The sequence below is a fragment of the Pieris napi genome, chromosome 4 (assembly GCF_905475465.1).
Source record: "Pieris napi chromosome 4, ilPieNapi1.2, whole genome shotgun sequence".
Lineage (NCBI taxonomy): Eukaryota > Metazoa > Arthropoda > Insecta > Lepidoptera > Pieridae > Pieris > Pieris napi.
The window spans coordinates 11,898,032-11,916,945 of NC_062237.1; the positions used below are offsets into that span (position 1 = coordinate 11,898,032).

The 18,914-nt window shown below is 34.4% G+C and overlaps 1 protein-coding gene across 2 annotated transcripts in view; it reads left to right on the forward strand.

Annotated features, from left to right (window-relative positions):
* Positions 1-18,914, forward strand: part of LOC125048749 (membrane-bound alkaline phosphatase-like) — a 40,644-nt gene that overhangs the window by 12,275 nt on the left and 9,455 nt on the right. For both annotated transcript variants that reach the window (XM_047647609.1, XM_047647608.1), the window contains exons 3-6: positions 2,535-2,727; positions 11,658-11,827; positions 16,973-17,143; positions 18,574-18,739. In XM_047647609.1, coding sequence (XP_047503565.1) covers positions 2,535-2,727; positions 11,658-11,827; positions 16,973-17,143; positions 18,574-18,739 — 700 coding nt within the window. The remainder of the gene's footprint in view (positions 1-2,534; positions 2,728-11,657; positions 11,828-16,972; positions 17,144-18,573; positions 18,740-18,914) is intronic.

Sequence of the window (18,914 nt, forward strand, 5' to 3'; positions counted from 1 at the left end):
TAAGACTCGCTCGAACGGTGAAGGAAAACATCGAGAGCAAAACGGCATGCCTTAAATATGGCGACGGCGTATATCAAACACAGAATCACCTACTTGTATATTAGATGATAGAGAAATATTAAAGCAAATGATCACCACGACCAGAGACCTATGAGGTTGTTATGCGCATGAAGGTAAAATTTTACGGAATGTCACGAATAAATAGCGTTTTTGTCGAAGAAAAGGAGAGAGCGATTGAGAGAGAGTGAGAAGGGCGAATTAAAGGGAGAATTAAAATTTCGTAAAGAGAATTTATGAAATATTAGTATTTTATACTTTATGCAAAATAATTTATTGAAGTCTCAAATGATGAATTGTAAATTAAAATGCCACTTTTTATCGAAGAAGTAAATTTATAATTTGTATCAATTTTCGACACTTATTTTACCGACATATCTTCCTTTTTCCCCTCCCTCTAAGTCTCGGAAATCTAAAGTTTTAGATTTGTATAAATATGAACAAGACTTAAAAATTCGTTTGCCAAAGAAGTTTCACTTCTGACATGTGTACTTTGTACGCACGCACTTTTTTTATTATCGTATATAAATTCAAATGTATATGCTAGTTGTATTAACAACAAGTCTAATTCCACGCTGACTAGTAATAGTATAAACGATAATTAATGAAAATCAGCCAACCGTAACCAGTGGTGTCACGGACTGAACCGTCATGTCACGTCCAAGGTGAATCTTAGAGGCCGCACGTATTCTTCCGTACATTATAAAACCACCCTAAATAATTGACGGCTTTTGAAACTGGAACCTTGCTTAAAAGGTTTTTTGCGACCTTTGTTCATGTGGAATTAAAAAAATCTCATCAAATTGAGAAAAAAATACTTTTTAAAGTGATTTAAAGGGTCTTTTAAGGTCTCATGGGCACTAACTACCAGCTGAATTTCGTGTAGATAATATAACCTTTTCTATAAATATTGTGCTATTCTAAATCTTGTTGTTTCTCTCTGCCATGTATGCAATGTATATTTAAATATCAACGCTGCTGAAATAATTTCTTAAATCGATTCGAGTTTCAGAAATATTAAAAGGCAATTCTTAATTGACGTATGTAACGAAAAATTTTACCTCTTTATACGTTTAGTGTATACTGTTAACGTAAAATCGTAAAGAATCTATTTTGCGATATTGTTGAGATCTAGTTTCGTGTTTTTATGTAGTAGGCAAACGGGCAGGAGGCTCATCTGATGTTAAGCGATACCGCCCATAGACTTACATTGCTAGAAGGCACGCAAGTGTGCCAGCCTTTTATAATAGGTACGCTCTTTTCTTGAAGGACCCTAAGTTGAATTGGTTCGGAAATACTTCAGTGGGCAGCTGGTACCACATAGTTGTAGTGCGTGACAAAAACTGCCTTAAGAAACGCTTAGTTGTGGAACGACGGACGTTGATGATACGGATGGTATTTTGTATTTTGCCTTGACTTCCGTATTGGATTTCCACCAGACTCTGAATCATAGAGAAAAACCTCCTATATACAGTTGTTAGATAAAAATAAAATTACTTTGATAATTCGAAAATTTAATAATAACAATTCTCCTTTCGTTAAGCCTTATTCAAATTCGTTATTTATGGTCAATAATAAAACAAACAGGATAATACTATTATAATCATATATCTCGTAACTTCACAATGCCATTGAAAGGAAGGAAATTGACTAGGAAATCAAAACAATACATTTCCCAAGGTTGAAAGAACAATGACACTGACATCTACCTGTCGAGATGTCACGAAAATATTTTTTGACATTCGGACACTATTTGCACTCATAGTGATGGACATGTATTCGAAAAGCAAATAATACCCGTGAATTATCTGCATTTTAAATATTGTTTTTCTATGTTCCGTTGTGTTAGTGATAACTTTCAAGGTAACTTAATTATTTAAAGAAAATGTTTTTAAATTTTCTCTATTATCGAATGGAACACAAATTTAAGCAAGCTAGCAATATTTTTACGTTTATTTGCTAATAAATGTGTCTTACATCACGCTAGTAATATTAAATATTTTTATTTATAAACGTGAATATAATTATTAATATAGTAACGATTTTTAATTTTTCAACGTACGATATACGACCATACGGCTGATACCAAGCTTTAGAAGTGTCTGGAATATGACCGACGGCTCCATTCCCACTTTGTGCAAGGCGATCACTGCAATCCTATTTTTTTTAACACCATCCATATTGTAATTTGATAATGAACAAAATATGTGAAATGGCGCAAAATCGAAAGAAGTTTTCAAAATAACATGCGTGTTCCAAATTCAAAATAATTAAAAAGTTAAAAAAAATTAAAGTTTTTATGTAATAAGTATTTATGGCCAGACTAGTTGTATTTAATTTGTGTCAATATTATTTGTACAATATGAATTATCTATAATCAACGTTTTGATAATCTAGTTAAAAAAAAATTACATTACTTAAAGATAGTTCTCACACTTTGCTTGGATGCAGGTTTAATAATCAAATATTCCTTTCAGACGTACTGCATTGACGCCCAAGTGCCTGACTCTGCTTGCACAGCCACGTCTTACCTCACTGGAGTGAAGACCAAATATGGAGTGATCGGTCTTGATGGCAACGTCACAAGAGGGTCCTGCTTCTCCCAGCTCCATAAAGGCAACTGGGCGCCATCTATCGCCCAATGGGCTTTGGCCAGTGGATTGGATGTTGGTAAGTGAAAGATAATATTAATGCAAGGTTTTTTACCGACTTACAGTTACATAAACGGATTTGGTTACCCATTCAGTAAAGATTTATTTTCATGAAGTGTCGATTTAATAGGAAATCCATTTCCAATGTTTTAGTACCGCGCGATCCTAATGTTGCGATATCAGCGCTACGGATATCGAAATTGCATATATAATTTTTTTCTTAGCATACCTACCCGTTACTTCGTACTTCGCCTTACTTCGTACTTCACCTTACTTCGTACTTCGCCTTACTTCGTACTTCGCCTTACTTCGTACTTCGCCTTACTTCGTACTTCGCCTTACTTCGTATTTCGCTTACTTCGTGCTTCGCCTTACTTCGTACTTCGCCTTACTTCGTACTTCGCGTTACTTCGTACTTCAACTTACTTCGTATTTTGCTCACTCCAGTGAGTGGTCCTTCCTTTCAGGCGATTGACCCCGCGACGGCTCAAGCCGAGATCCGAATCCCGCCCTTGCGCTAGTTGCGGGAAAATGCCCAATCAGGCCGAGCTACACTCGCCTAAACAGCCCGAGCTTAGCTTTAAAGCCTTTAATAACGAGATTCCATTAAAAAAATATCTACCCGTATGCAACTATGAGATTAAATCATCTATTTATATTTTTCACGCTTGTCACGTGACCAAATGAATTCGATTGGCTATAGCTGCCGTTGAGAATTCAGCAATATAGAATTTTGGATAACATACACTGATTTGTAATACCGTGACTATGTAGGTAAAAGTTTTAACTATAAACTTGAAATGTAATATTTTAAATCTTTATAACTATGTAACTCGTGTAAAATACAAAATATACCTCGTTTTTTTCTGTTGTCAAACATACTTTAAATTACCGCGAATTACCTGTGTACTAACAACGATGCAAGGAAATTGCCTTCCTCCAATTATATTAAACAGGTATGCATTATATAATTGTGTTTGAGTCAGTATGACAAAAACAAAACTAAAATTCACGTACAGTGCCACAGTTTTCTTGGCCGGTAAGAGCGTCGCTGTCATGGATATTAGTATTGCCATTAAATAAAATTTAACCAATATAAGGGGAATAATTTGAAGTCATGCTTATGCTATTATATTGAATTTGCTGCTTATTATATTAAAATTATTTATTGTACGCACTAAGAACTTACAGAAAATAAACAATGTCACTCTGACATTTCAAAATGGCGAGGGTAGTACCAAATTCAGCCGCCGGCCAAGAAAAGTATGTGGCACTGTAATAATGTTAAAATGTCTCATAAAGTATTGTTTATGAGAATCAAAGTAATAGATTAGAGACTTTTATGATTGTAGTTTCAAAATTCACATTGTCAGCGTTAAGGACCGATGTAAGTATAAGATAATCATTATCAGATTCATAAGAAATGTAAGTCAAGGTACCCTTATCAGATATGTAACCGAAAACTTACCTTTTAATATTTCTTAGTTCTTTAGACCCCGTCAGATTTCGAGGCAGTGTGATAACACCCGATAATATCTCAGTACTATCAGCATTCGCCAAGGCTCACCACAGATAAATGCGTTTTGACAGCTAGAGGCGCTGTAAAATTTAACATAGAAATATTTTACGCAAGCCTAATCATATTTTTCGTTATATTATAATATACTAAAGAACCTCTTATCAATACAAAATGCAATATATATTTGTATTTATTTACATATATAAGGGTCGAAATATATATTAATAGTCTGTATATATATGTCGGAGTAATGGCGCTGGTATTAGCTGCCATTTTCATTACATTAAATGTAAAGGTAAAAAAATGATAAATCAGGCTGTATCGTAATATTTCAAATATTAATGTGTAGAACTAGAATTTTCTTTAAAACAATAGATCTCTAATCAATTTTCCTCAATAGACAATGTGATATTAAATACGAAAACAGTCAAAAAGTAATTAAGGCTTTAGTAATGACGGCATCCTAGCATTACAAATGAGTATAATAAATTATATTGTATAAGTCTTAAGACTTTGAAAAATTATCGTATAGAACAAAGTATCAAAGACATTAAAATAAATGAAACAATATAATAACAAATTTATTAGGTAATCATTTAAGTTGATAATTACGGATTTGTCAGTGTTTAACAAAATTAATAAATAAACTTGCAGAGTTGGCTATCTATTAATAAATTAATAGAGCAGTGTTGGCCTAGTGGCTTCAGCTTGCGACTCTCATCCCTGAGGTCGTAGGTTCGATCTCGGGTTGTGCATCTTTCATACAATGTGCGCATTTATCATTCGCTCGAACGGCGAATGAAAACATCGTGAGGAAACCGGATTGCCAAACCCAAAAAGTCGACGGCGTGTGTCAGGCACAGGAGGCTATTTACTTGTCTATTATATTAACAAATGGTCATGAAATAGATTCAGACATCTGAGGTCCAGACCTAAAAAGGTTGTAGCGCCACTGATTATTATTATTATTATTAATAAACTTTAATACTATACTATGTCTGTAAAAAATTCATAGACTAGCATTTAAAACTTCACCATTTGAATAGTAAATTGTTCCCAAGTAACATGGCCATATTTATTTCCATATTGCGGCGGCTTGTATTTTATAAACTGAATGTACTTTTAACTTAGTATGTTGGAAATGTATCATAATTGCAGTCCCGACTCCATAACGGTGATTCTCAATTTGGTATTATAAACCAAGTTGTAATTCTTGAACCTTTGCTTCGTTAATCTCGCAACTGGACCAGATTTTGAGCAGTTTCTGCCATGCTACTTTTTATAAGATATAACCTAAAAGTTATTTCTGCACACCCATTATTCTGAAGACTGTTTCTATGTGGTCCACGCCCAAGTCGGTCTCAGGTGGCTTGACTTCCAACACTTTACGATAAATTATTTAATATATTTATTTATTTATAAGTAAGCTAAGTAAGTAAGTAAGCCCCCTCGAACTTCGTTTCTCCATAATGTGGTTTTACTTAGCCTACCTTTTTAATACATATCAACATGGAACATTTTGCTATACTACCCCAGAGACTGTTCGGTTTTCTGGAATGAAAACTTTTTAGGTTTTTCAGTCAATTTTTCTTTGTACCTCAGAGTTCAAGTCAAAAGATTTTTTTTTTTTTTTTTTTTTTATAAGTCTTTATCTTGCAATCAGTCAGCTAGACTATGAGCAGATGTGTTGAGAGCTGTTAGGCGTTCAAAGCAAAATCTCCATCGAGACTGCTCCTCTCTTTCAACCGTGTCTATCAACACTTAGGATTTGTCGCCTTTTAAGCCTATTTATTAGGTCCGGTATGGTTAGTTGCGTGGCAAGCTTATTAGGATGCATTTCTAGCCTTTTTTTGTATTTCATACTCCAGGTCTTGATCTCCTCTTTGACAGTCCTGATTTTGAGGTGCTCATGAATTTCCGATGTTTTTATAAACCACGGACAGTTGGATATTTGTTTCAAAATGTAATTTTGAACCCTCTGTATGATACTTATGTTAGAGTCACACGCCGAACCCCATAGTTGAATCCCGTATGTCCAAATTGGTTTCAAGAGCATTTCGTAGATGAGTAGCTTATTATCTACTGACAGTTTGGAATTTCTGCCAAGAAGCCAGTAGAGTCCTCTGTATTTCAGGTTGATTTCTTCTCTCTTCTTCTGTATGTGTTGTTTCCATACGAGCCTCCTATCAAGGTGTATTCCCAAGTATTTTACACAGTTTTCTTGCGGAAGTTGTTGATTGCACAGAGTTACTGGTGGACAGTCTCCTCTACGGAGAGTGAAGGTTACATGAACAGATTTTGTCACACTAGTTTTTATTCTCCACTTTGAAAGCCAGGTTTCAATTTCTTGCAATCCAGTCTGTAGGAAGTCTGAAGCTTCGATTGGGCTATTACTACATGCCAGTACAGCAGTATCGTCTGCGAATGTTGCTAATGTGACGTGTTCGCTTTGTGGTAAATCACATGTGTAAATGGTATATAAGACTGGGCCCAGGACAGACCCCTGCGGTACTCCAGCTTTGATTGAGTGAAATGGCGATGTACAATCTTCTTCTCTTACTTGAAATATTCTTTCTGTTAGATAAGATTTAATGATGGGGAAGAATGTACAGGGTAGAAGAGTTTTTACTTTATACAAGAGACCTTTGTGCCATACTCTATCAAACGCCTGCTGCACGTCTAGGAAGGCAGAGGAGCAGTACTCCTTTCTCTCTAGTGCCTTCCTTATTACAGAGCAGATTCTATGGACTTGTTCCACAGTGCCATGCTGCTGGCGAAAACCAAACTGGTGGTCCGGGATTATGGCTCTTTGATGAATCTCCTCCAATAATCTGTGCTGTAGGACTGACTCAAAAAGTTTTGAAGTTACGGTTAGCAGACTAATCGGCCTGTAAGAGCTAAGTTCGTTCACTGGCTTCCCTACTTTAGGTATCATAATTACTTGTGAGACTCTCCACAGCGATGGAAAGTGTCCAGTTCTTATTATGCCATTAAATAAGATGGTAAGAAAAACTATGCCTTTTTTGGGAAGTTCCTTCAAGACTTTTTTGTCTATTAAATCAAACCCGGGAGCCTTTTTGTCCTCCAATTTTGAGATCGTTGCGACGACTTCTTTCGGCGTTGTAGGCCTAATCGGCAAATCAAGCTGGAAGTCTTGACTTAAGACCGAATCTATGAAGGAATCATCAGTGTCTGGGTCAGCTTCATTAGGCGTGAATACTTTTGCTAAGTGAACAGCGAAGGCATCAGCTTTTTCTTGTTTTGTCTTTGCCCAAGTGTTATTCTGCAATCGTAACGGCGGTTTGGGATCTATCGGTCTATTATAGTTCTTACAAGCTCGCCATAGAGAGTAGTTTGTAGCATTTGTTGCAGTTAAGGAATCTAGATAACATTCCATAGTTTTGTCCCTTGCATTTTTTATGGCAAGTTTAAGATCCTTGACTGCTTTGTTAAGATCTCTTTTATCTACTGAAAGCCTGCTAGTGTGCCATACTCTTCGCAGTCTTCTTTTGTTCAGAATCAGTTCTTTTATTTCAAACGATATCTTATTTTGCCGTGGCCTGTTATTCAAGTGCTCTGGAGAGGTTTTCCAGCAGGCAGCTTGAACTGTTGTGGTGAAATGCTTTGTAGCTTCTTCGATATCCTCTTCTGTTTTAAGTGCTATTTTTAGGCTTAGATCTGTGTCAACTATTTCCCGGAAGCTATCCCAGTGTGTGTATTTGTTGTACAATGTTTGCCGAGCTTCTTTCTTAAGAATTGTGGTGCTCACTGTCAATATTACAGGAACATGGTTAGATGAGCTATCGAGGCATGACTCAACATTGAAGAAAAGTCGAGACAGCCCTGTTGTGATGAAGAAGTCTAGAACGTCTGGCAGTCTGTTCTGGTCTGTGGGCCAGTGTGTTGGTTCCGGAGTTGAGACAGTAGTTAGGAACTGTTTATCTACACTTTTCTTCAGCTCCCTTCCACGTGTAGTTATTAATCTAGAGCCCCAGTGCGAATGCTTCGCATTCCAGTCACCCCCAGCAATAAATCTGTATCCCAAGCTTACAAAGTAGTCGGAAAACTGTGCTTCACTTATTTTATGTTTTGGGGGACAATAAATTGATGATATATTAAAGTCTCCATTTCTGTCACTGACTGCTACTGTGGTAGCCTGGATATGTTCGGTACAGTAGTTTGGTAACACATGGTGTATAACAGTGGCTTTAATTATTACTGCTGTCCCGCCGTGAGCTGTACCGTCTGGATGATTTGTGGAATAGATCTTATATCCTTTAATTCTTATCGAGCTGCTGGTTGTCATATGTGTCTCTGAAATTAGGAGAATGTCTAGACTATGAAGACTGATCAATATTTCCACTTCATCGATGTTGGGTGCCAAGCCATTGATGTTCCATGTAGCTATTTTTAGTGCAGTCATTTTGTTAACTTAGTGACTAGTGCTGCAATGAGTTCAAGTAATGTACTCATTTGCTGTAATACAGTATCAATCTTTTGGGATTGTTGTATAAACATTTGTTCAATGACTTTATAAGAGTCAGGTTGATGGATTGTATTATTTTGATATACCTTAGATCTGGCTGTATCGGCATACAATTTGTGCTCATGTGCTTTCCTCTGCTGCTGCAGTGGTTCATTTTCCTCTTTATTCTGATTAGCAGAGGTTTTATTATCAGTTTCTTCCTTATCTTTTTGAGGTTTATACTCAAATTGCTTATGTTTACGTGGTAAGTGTTGCGTGGTTTTCCTTGATAGGATTTCTTTGTAAACCTCACAGCCTTTATAATTTGCTGGGTGGGGTCCTAAACACAACGCACATAAAGCAGGTGTATTGCGATCCACTTTTGTGCATTCCGAAGTTTTGTGCGGTCCAGCACACTTGACACAGCGATATGGTTTCATACAATAGTTTTTAGTATGTCCATATTGCTGACATCTTTGACATTGCACTACAGTGGACCTTTTTCTGGGTTCTTCAATAGTAACAGCTTGATGGTATATAAATCTAATATCCCTAGGGGCTCGATTATTAGGACCTTGAAGCAAATTTACAAAAAAGGTAGAAGTGGGTTTTTTGTCGGGACCAAATTTGGCATTAATAATCTCGCCTACTACTGTGTTGCCACTCTCTTCAATAGCCTCTTTGATAGCAGTAGTAGGAGTAGTGTGGTGAAGATTTCTTATAACGATCCTGTAGCATTTTTGGTCTTTTCTATTAAAAGTGTGTCCTATTAGTCCATGTTCTCGTATAACAGTTATTACCTTCTTGTATATCTCCAGGTTCACTGATAAAACTTTAAGTTGGTTTCTGCTAATAATCTTATAAGAGAAATTAGATCTATCTGTTGCAGTTTCTAGGAGTTCAGTGAGCTTATGAACATCCTCAATTCCGTACAAGATTATAGGGGGAGGTTTATTAGGTTTCTTGTCTTTTGCATCTCTCGCCCTATATTCCGGTTGATCTATGGGAAGTCCGCTAAAGCTATTTGTTGTTTTTATTAATTCGGGAGAAGGTGTGGAGGATAATTTTCTTTTTTTTGGATGGCGTAACATGGGTACTCTTTGCCAGTCTGGTGGTTTTGATATGTGGGAGCACTGGGTGACTATTTCTAAATCTGATTGCTGCATTTCAGCGTCCAGCTGAGAGGAGCTTTCTTTGGTGTGGGTGTTTGGTATGTTGCTCATAGACATACTCTTTGCCTGGCCTTTGGTAAATAATCCTGGCTGAAAGGCCTGCTGCACTAGTTTCTTCTTGTTTCCATAATCATTCCTATCTTTGTGATATTAGATATGACTCCCAGATTAAAGACATTTTTTTTATATTATTATTATATTTTTTTTATTTTTTATTATTATTATTATATTTTTTTTTTATGTTTTTATTAATTTTTTTTTTTGTCTTCTGGTATGCCTATTTGCTTCAATGATTCATCACAACTTTGGGGACACTGCCCTCTAGTAGCAAATGTTGATTTTTTTTTTCTAGTATGTGCCCCTATTTGTGATATTCTTATTTAAAATTAAATATTTATTTAGTTTATAAAAATATTAAGGAAAAAAAAAAAATTGAAAGTTTTGGTCCACTTTATGATTCGAACCAGAACCCTATAAGGGCGTCGCCGGCACTGTAAGCGATTTGACTAAACGTCGTTATTGCATCCGCATGAAAATGTTGTACTGGTTACACGCGTCACAGTCACGGAATGAGTCAGAGTTTTACTAGTTTGTACCGTTACTTTTTATGCACAAATTAGTTCACGTCACATCACTACACTATTTAATATTTGTAAATATTTAAGTGTTGTTCTTTGTTTTTCGCTTTAGCACTACACATGCACACAAGCACTTTGGGTATGCTTGATAATGAAATTTTGTTCGAAACGTTATACTCGGTTATAGTGCTGTGATTTACGCGGAATAACGTTTACACTATTTTATCTAGTAAAGTTACACCACTTTTTGTACTTTTCAATCGATATTCATAGTTGTATGATTTTTAAAACACAAACAATTGGGGACACGATACGAGATGTTTTTCGGTCTACCGTCAAGAACCGAACAGTCAAAAGAATTTAATTAATAAATAAAAAATAGAGGTTGATCGTAGAGCGGTGAAAATTAAGAGTTGTATGTATTTTTGTATGTTGTTTCATAAAAAAATAAAAACAAAAAATTTTATCCCAACAATAAAATAAAAATTTAGGGGGATGAAAAATAGATGTTGTCTCAGACTTACTGAATATGCATAAAACAACAACAAAACATTGTGACACGAGAATTTTATATATTAGACAATATACAAGGCCAAAACTGATTACATTGTTAAACAAAATATTCGAAACAGAAAACATAAGTCAATTAAGTACAGTAAAAAAACAAATTGTCTCTATACATTGGCGACTTACACAGATAATTTGTGTTCGTACAAGGCACATGGAACAATTATACTCAAGCCTTCCTCGTCACTTCTTCGTTTACGCCGGCTTTTTCTCTCAGCCTACACCCTCTGTCTCTCTGCCGATGAGTAGAGATGTCTACCGATACAAATTTAATGACGTGGAATAAGTGATACCTGTATCTTATATTCCATAATAAATAGACATAGACATGTCATTTATTACAAACAAAAACTCACACACATAAACACACAAAATAACAATAATCAAAGAAAAAATTAAATAAAAAATATAACGAGAGATACATAAAAAAAACTGTTTTCCCATTCGGTTCGTTTCAAGTGTGTAATGCGTGTGTGCTGTGGCTGTAATATACCCTGGCTCAGCATTATGCTGAGGAGCAGAATGTTCCACAGCGCTTGTCATTCTGCGCCTCAGTCGCAAAAAACATATTTTATTTTATTATTATTTAAAAATTTATGTTTTATAGTCTGTAATGATATGATTATAGTATTATCTAATTTTTATTAGGCCTTGTGACGACTACCCGGGTAACCCACGCCTCTCCTGCTGGCATGTACGCCCACACATCTGAGAGGAATTGGGAGTCAGATGCTGACGTACCAGATGAATGCATCAGCTTGGGTTGTCAGGATATCGCTCGGCAACTGATAATGGCGAACCCAGGAAGACAGTTTAAGGTATGAATTGTTCGAAATTTGAAAAAGTTTTTGGAACAAATGAATGACATTTACGCGTTTGTCTTTTGTTTCTACGAAACTACTTAATATTATTTTTTGTATGTTTTTTATGTAAATGTTATTATTGTAAAAAAACAAATGATATATGTATGACATTTCTATATCTATACACATAAACGGAAATATTTTGGGCTTCGGTTTGGACCCTAAAATAATAAAAAATTTGCATGAGACATATCAAATTGTTACTGTGATACGGACTTTGATTATTTTGCCCATAGTATACCAATATGAAAGGACTATGGTTTGGTTTAGAATGCTATTATGTCTACATATACGAATGCTTGATAGAAAGTTTTCGTTTAGATTTGTGTTAAATAAAATATAAACTAATACCACATCTACTTGTCGTACCTATGGTATTTTCCATACAAAAACTCTGTATGTTTAAAGTGGATCGACGAACTCATTAACAAATTGTCAAAAATTAAACAATAAAACCTCCTTTATATTGAAAATTGTGAGCGAAAATACAATTCGTTACACATTTAAATAATTTTCAGTAATTTACGTAAATGTATTTAAATTATGTTTTCATGGCCGTTCACGGCAGCTCATGTCATGGTATATTAAAGATATTGTTAACATTTCAATATAATCGTGACTGATATGCTACTGTATACTATATTATGTATTTAATTCCGAGACTTGACTCATAATAATACGTCCTTTAAACCAGAGACTTTAAAGTTTACGGGGCTCATAATTTTATTTTGAATTTTTTAAATAAGTTGGTGTTCAGCCGCACATATGTCATCTCTTTTTGGGTCCTAAGCCAATCAAGAGCGGTGTTAGCCTAGTGGCTTCAGCGTGCGACTCTCATTCGTAGGAATACGAAGGTCGTAGGTTCCTTCCCCGGCTGTGCATGACTTTCTTTCTATGTGCGCACATATGTTAACATTCGCTCGAACGGTTAAGGAAAACATCTTGAGGAAACCGGCTTGTCTTAGATCCAAAATGTCGACGGTGTGTTATGCACAGGAGGATGATCACCCACTTGCTATTAGATTGACAAAATATGATCATGAAACAGAATCAGAAATCTGAGGCCCGGACCTAAAAAGGTAGCGCCACCGATTTATTTATTGAAGGTTATTGCCAGGTCAAGAACATTTCATTGGTGCACGAATGTCGGGATGTGAATGTATGACCTCAGGGTTGAAAGTCGTATATATTTTTAAAGGCCGGTAACGCACCCACTAAAAATGGGTGTCTATGGGCTGCGTAGACTGCCCTTTTTGGTCGTCCCGCAAGCTCGTTTGCCCCCCCTATTATATAAAAAAAAATGGATCATACATATCAAAACAATTTTGTTATTAATAAAACTATAGGTACGCTAATGCAACAACAAGTTTGAGTAGGCAATTTTCATTGTTATTGTCTTTGAATGTGGTTTTTAAAAAATGGTAAATTCTGAACTAATTAAAATATGGGACATCTCCGAACCGAACATTACCAATCAATACCTAAGTTACTTACATTTATATTTTTATAAAATTTCAAGAAAACATTTGTTTAAATAAGACAGAACAATACTTAACTTAAACATAATGTAAATATGTCGTCATCGTTATATTTATGTTGTCCATATCTCAATAATTGAACTCTTATGAAGTAAAAACCTGAATTAGTTGATTAATATTTTGTCCCGTTCAATCATTGCAAAGTCACATGAGAGTGAAGGAAGATAGCTAATTCTGAAAACATTTGATTTTTAGTGGGTTTTTGAATAAGGTTTTATATTTCTTGTTGAGATATTTAGTTAAAAACATGCAAGTGGTGTGGTAAAATCATACAAAATTCCACGAAATTTTTATAGTTTTAATTAATAAATTTTGTTTTTTTATAAGTCAATATAATACCTACTTGAATTTTAAATTAACTGCTTTATCACTAGTAAATTAAACAACCAAGGTTACAAAAGTAATCGATTCTATTATTTACATATAAATTAAAAATATACGAAAGACTTTAATTTTCTTTTTTTTTAATTACAAATTTTGACTAAGACAAGACGGTATTTCAATACTTTATACATCTTATAATTTCTTGTTTTAAAGTAATAAGATTTGAAGATCGGCATAGCTTTTAAACCTAATTAAATCCTGTTACACAGTACGAACTAAATTACTCATTCAATTAATATTCTACGGTTTCGATATTTGTAAATATGTGAGGAACATGTATACTAACTTTTTTAGTATAGTAGTTTTATTCTAAGAGTACATTGTCTTCACATATAATTATTTGACTAATGTAAACAAAATATTGTAAACCTATTTTAAATGAGTAAGTGTGGAGTTTCTTGCCCATTCTTCTCCACACGAAACTACCTTTTGGAAGGGGCAACTAGAATCTTCTTTGTATTTTGTTTGACGTTCAAAAGTGCCATTTTAGGTGGTCTAATTGAAATAAATGATTTGACTTGACGTGACATTTGTTTCTCACAAATTATCGAAACTCTCAATCTTAAGATCATAAATTTAGGAGTTCTCTTCAGCTAGTGCTGTGATTTAAAACTTAACAGCATGTCTCAGACATCCGTCTTTCGCAGCCTTTACCTTGACGACAGCCTTCAGGCAATTTTTGCCGCCCTCCACCTAGTGATGGCGCTACCACTATGTGGTCCTAGCTGCCCGTCCAGGTCTATCCAATTTGAAAGATTTCGTAGCGAACCAATTCTTAAAAACTCGGCAACGCGAAGTCATCTGTAAGTGCCCATGATCACTTACTTATCACTTTACACCAGGAGAGCCTCTTGCGCCTTTGTTCTGTAAAAATAGTGTGCAAGTTTTTTACAATTTAATATCATACCAACTTGTTATTTTAAATAGACTGCCTTATCACTTATAAATTAAACAACCAAGGTGAGAAAATTAATCGATTTTATAATTTACTTTATGGCTAAATTTTAAGTATACGAAAAACGATAGTTCTCGAAATTGCTAATTTTGACTAAGACTAAGCTAATTATCCTATTACCTAGTGGTGGCGCTACCACTATGTGGTACTATAGTCTAGTCGACAAGTTGAAAATGGTACAAAATAGAGATACTGCTCTTAAAATTATGTGCGATAGCTCATTGGATCCGGAATGACGTCTAGAAAAATGTCGCAAAAGCGTGTATTAGCACATAAAAAATTGCAAAAGTTACAAACAATTAAAGATGAAAAAAAAATGGCATTTCGTTTTTTGCCAATATTTAATAAACTATTAATATTTAAGAAATTTCAAAAAAAGATTCTGAAAGAAGAGGAAATTTCCAATAAAAATATTGGTTGTTTGTAAAATAGGTTTACGATCGAGATGTTTACGTGATAACGTCTTATTGGTGATATAAGTTTTTGGGAAGTAAGGAATTAATGAAGATATCAATTTTTTCAAATTTTAAATTACATCTATCGTTTTATTCACACTTTTGATGATAAATTTCGGGTGTAAAATGACAAGTTTACTTATTCGACTATGATATACATTTTTCTTCATACATTCACGGAATGACTGGCAGCGCTCGAGATGAGACGGTCCGTCTCTCTCTCTCGTTATACCTGCGATCGCGCTCGTGAGGTTTTGGTGTGACACAAGTTTCTGAACATGTCACCCGACTAAAACGATTTTAAAGACGTTATCACGTCAAAAAATTCCTACAAATTTCTATATAATTTTAAGTGCAGTATCTCTATTTTGTACCATTTTCAACTTGTCGACTAGACTACTAGCTGCTCGTCCAGGTCTATCGAATTTGAAAGATTTCGTAGCGAACCAATTCTTAAAAACTCAGCAACAAACTTGCGAGTCATCTGTAAGTGCCCATGATCACTTACAGTGCCACTTATCAATTTTAAGTATAAGTACTTATCACTTCACATCAGGAGAGCATGCTGCCCTTTGTTCTGTAAATATAGTCACACAGAACACTATAGGGCAAAATGTATAACACAAACATTAAAATTCTGTTAGTGAATTTAATAGCGATTAGAATTTTATTGCTTTTTGAAAAGGTAATGCATGATACATATTATCATTCTGAGGTGATTAAACAATATTACAATTTCACGACACGCGTTAAAGTGTAGATATATGTTATATTTAAGTATTTTATTAAATTTATTTTGCTTTGTTCACTAATTCCTTTATAATAATCTGAAATGGTCTAGTCGGTGTAGTTTAGTCACACACAGAGACAGTGTCAGAGACAAATGAGTTCCTTTCAATCATCATCAAAATTCTTTTCCTGATGAGGGGAGGGTTCTACATTCAGTGATGCCAACTTGAGGGTTTTTGCCACCAAATTTAGGTGCAATCAAGATGTCCTGGAGGTGTTTTAAGAGCATTTATATAGGGATGTCGGGGTTAATATAAAAAAAACTTATACAATTTATATTAAGTCTAGAATTCAACCAACAAACGAAACTAAATATACAAGCGTGACTAATGACTATAACTGAAATGTCAAAAAGCAAATATGGTAATACTCCTAGATCGAAATTATTAGTATTTTTGACGCACATTTGAAATTACCTCTCAAACCCAGTGTACCACAAAAACATTAGGAGTTTTTAATTGATATTTAACGGTATTTAAAGTACTAGGGATGTTCCCCATGTAGGAGTAGTTCTGCAGGAGTTGGCATAACTGCACGAATTTTGTATTGCCATAGTGCAGTGGGTCGTTCTTCCCGCGCGCAATAAATTATTAGTCTATTGTCTTTAATTTCCTACACACTCCATAACTAGGTGACCGCAACATATACAACACCTAAACATATATATTTTAAGAGTTTTTTATTGATAACTTACTATACAATTACATTTAGTGTATATACAAATAATTACCTAAACGCGTGCGCGCGACTCATTGCAAAAAAATGAGGGTAAGCAGTGGATAAATATTAATTTATCAATAACTGAACATGAATATCTATGTAAGATATTAAAAATACAGCCTTTATAATAAGATTGTTTGAAGCCCCTTAACAATGGAGCAGGACACATTTCTATGTCTACATAGTATCATAGTGATCATAGTGATCACGGAAATGGTGATTTTCATATGCGGAAAAAGTATTTGTTAAAAAATTTCAGGTTATTCTCGGCGGTGGCAGACGGGAGTTCCTTCCAAATATATCTACTCCTCTGACCAATTATACCGGAAGACGCATAGATGGTGTCGATTTAACAGACATGTGGCATACCGATAAGATGGAGAAGAATGCCACTCATCAATACGTGACGGACAGAAATGAACTTATGAAGGTATGTATTTGTTGATTCACATTTTGCGATCGTTATGTGTAATGTCCACCTTGGAAGACCTTCCGAAGCGATCCTTTGAAAACACTAGGAGCTTTAAATAAATCCTTTAAACTATAATAATCTTGTTCTACGCTAGGAACTTAAAATCATTATTTTTAAGACATTTCTAAAAGTCGTTTAATGGGATCTGGGATTTTGAGATTGGTAAATTTGATTTATTGTAAGGAAAATTTATAAACGGCATGGACGTTTAACTATCATATATCTAAATATATGTTTGAATTTATATTATATATGTTAGTTAAGAGTATGGCTAATATGTTACGCAACATAGAGCGTAACATAAAATTAATGCATTTTATTATAAGATAGCATTTATTTCGTGTTGTTTATATAAGGTAGCTGAAAATTTGGGATCGACATATTTTTTTATGTATCAAAAAGTTATATTTATATCTGATTTACCTCTTCCAAGCCAGAGGTCTTGAAATAAGTCGAATTAAATTATGATTGAAACTTGCTCATTAATTGTAACAGGCGCAAAGAAAATACGCATACTACTCACCTATATAATATTACTGAATTATAGAACATTTGTTTTTAGATTGTCTTTTACCGTGCGGTTATTTATGCACACGCATGATTGCTCTCTTATTTATTTTAATAGCTTTTTAAAGTAGGACAATGTCAAATGATTTGCATGCCCTTGCACAGAAATATTCTTATCAATAGTTAATTTATTTTACCTGTGTTTATATACTTATATTAATAAAATAACCAATTGCGCTACAGCTTTTTAGTTTCAGTATTTGTTTTTTCTAAAAGGCTAGTAGCTTTCTGTGCCTAACTAAGAAGTGGCTTTGTGTGATGGGCCTTATGGCTAAAAAGCGTCTAAGCCAGCAGATTTAAGAGTGTTTTTATAGAGAAAAATTGGCAATCCTATTCTTGAAAAACACAGAAAGTAAATTATTATGAGGTACACGATTAAGTAGAGATAATGATGAAGATAAATAATGATTTTAAAGGACCTTACAGCTATGCGAGAGCCAAGATTTTTTTGTGGAAAAACTAACAGACATTCTTTCTTATTTATATTTAACTTTTAGTAAAAGTTAGAACTCAACTTTTTAATGATTCGTTTATTAGAACCTAAACATAACAATCAAATATACATTTTTTACAATTTTCTTAACCTTCATAGTATAATAAAATAATTAAAAATTAATAAAAATAAAATTGAAACAAATTTAAAATGAAAAAATTAAAGAAATTTTTATTTCTTTTTTAATGGATATCAGATTTTAGTAACTATAAGTCAAGATCATAGCTGCTGATCTGTTATGACGTCAGAATTTTCAGGAAAATGTTTATTGTTTAGTATTAAACAATTAATGAAATTTAAAAAAATTGTATTAAATTAACATTTCCAGGTGTTCAATTCAGACGACCTTCCAGAATACCTGTTAGGCCTCTTCCAAAATGACCACATGGATTACCACCTGAAAGCCTCCAATCAGCCGACATTGGAAGAGATGGTGGAGGTTGCGATAAAAATGCTTAGTCGCAGTGAGAGAGGATATTTCCTGTTCGTTGAAGGTACTATATATTTTTAATTCTACTGTACGTGTGTATGTCACTGAACTCCTCTTAAACGGCTGGACAGATTTTAATAGATTTTTTTGTATGCGTTTGGGTGGCAGACGGCGCTGCAGTCAGTACTTGAATACTTTAGATTATATAATATATTTTAAACAAAAGGATATACATTTCT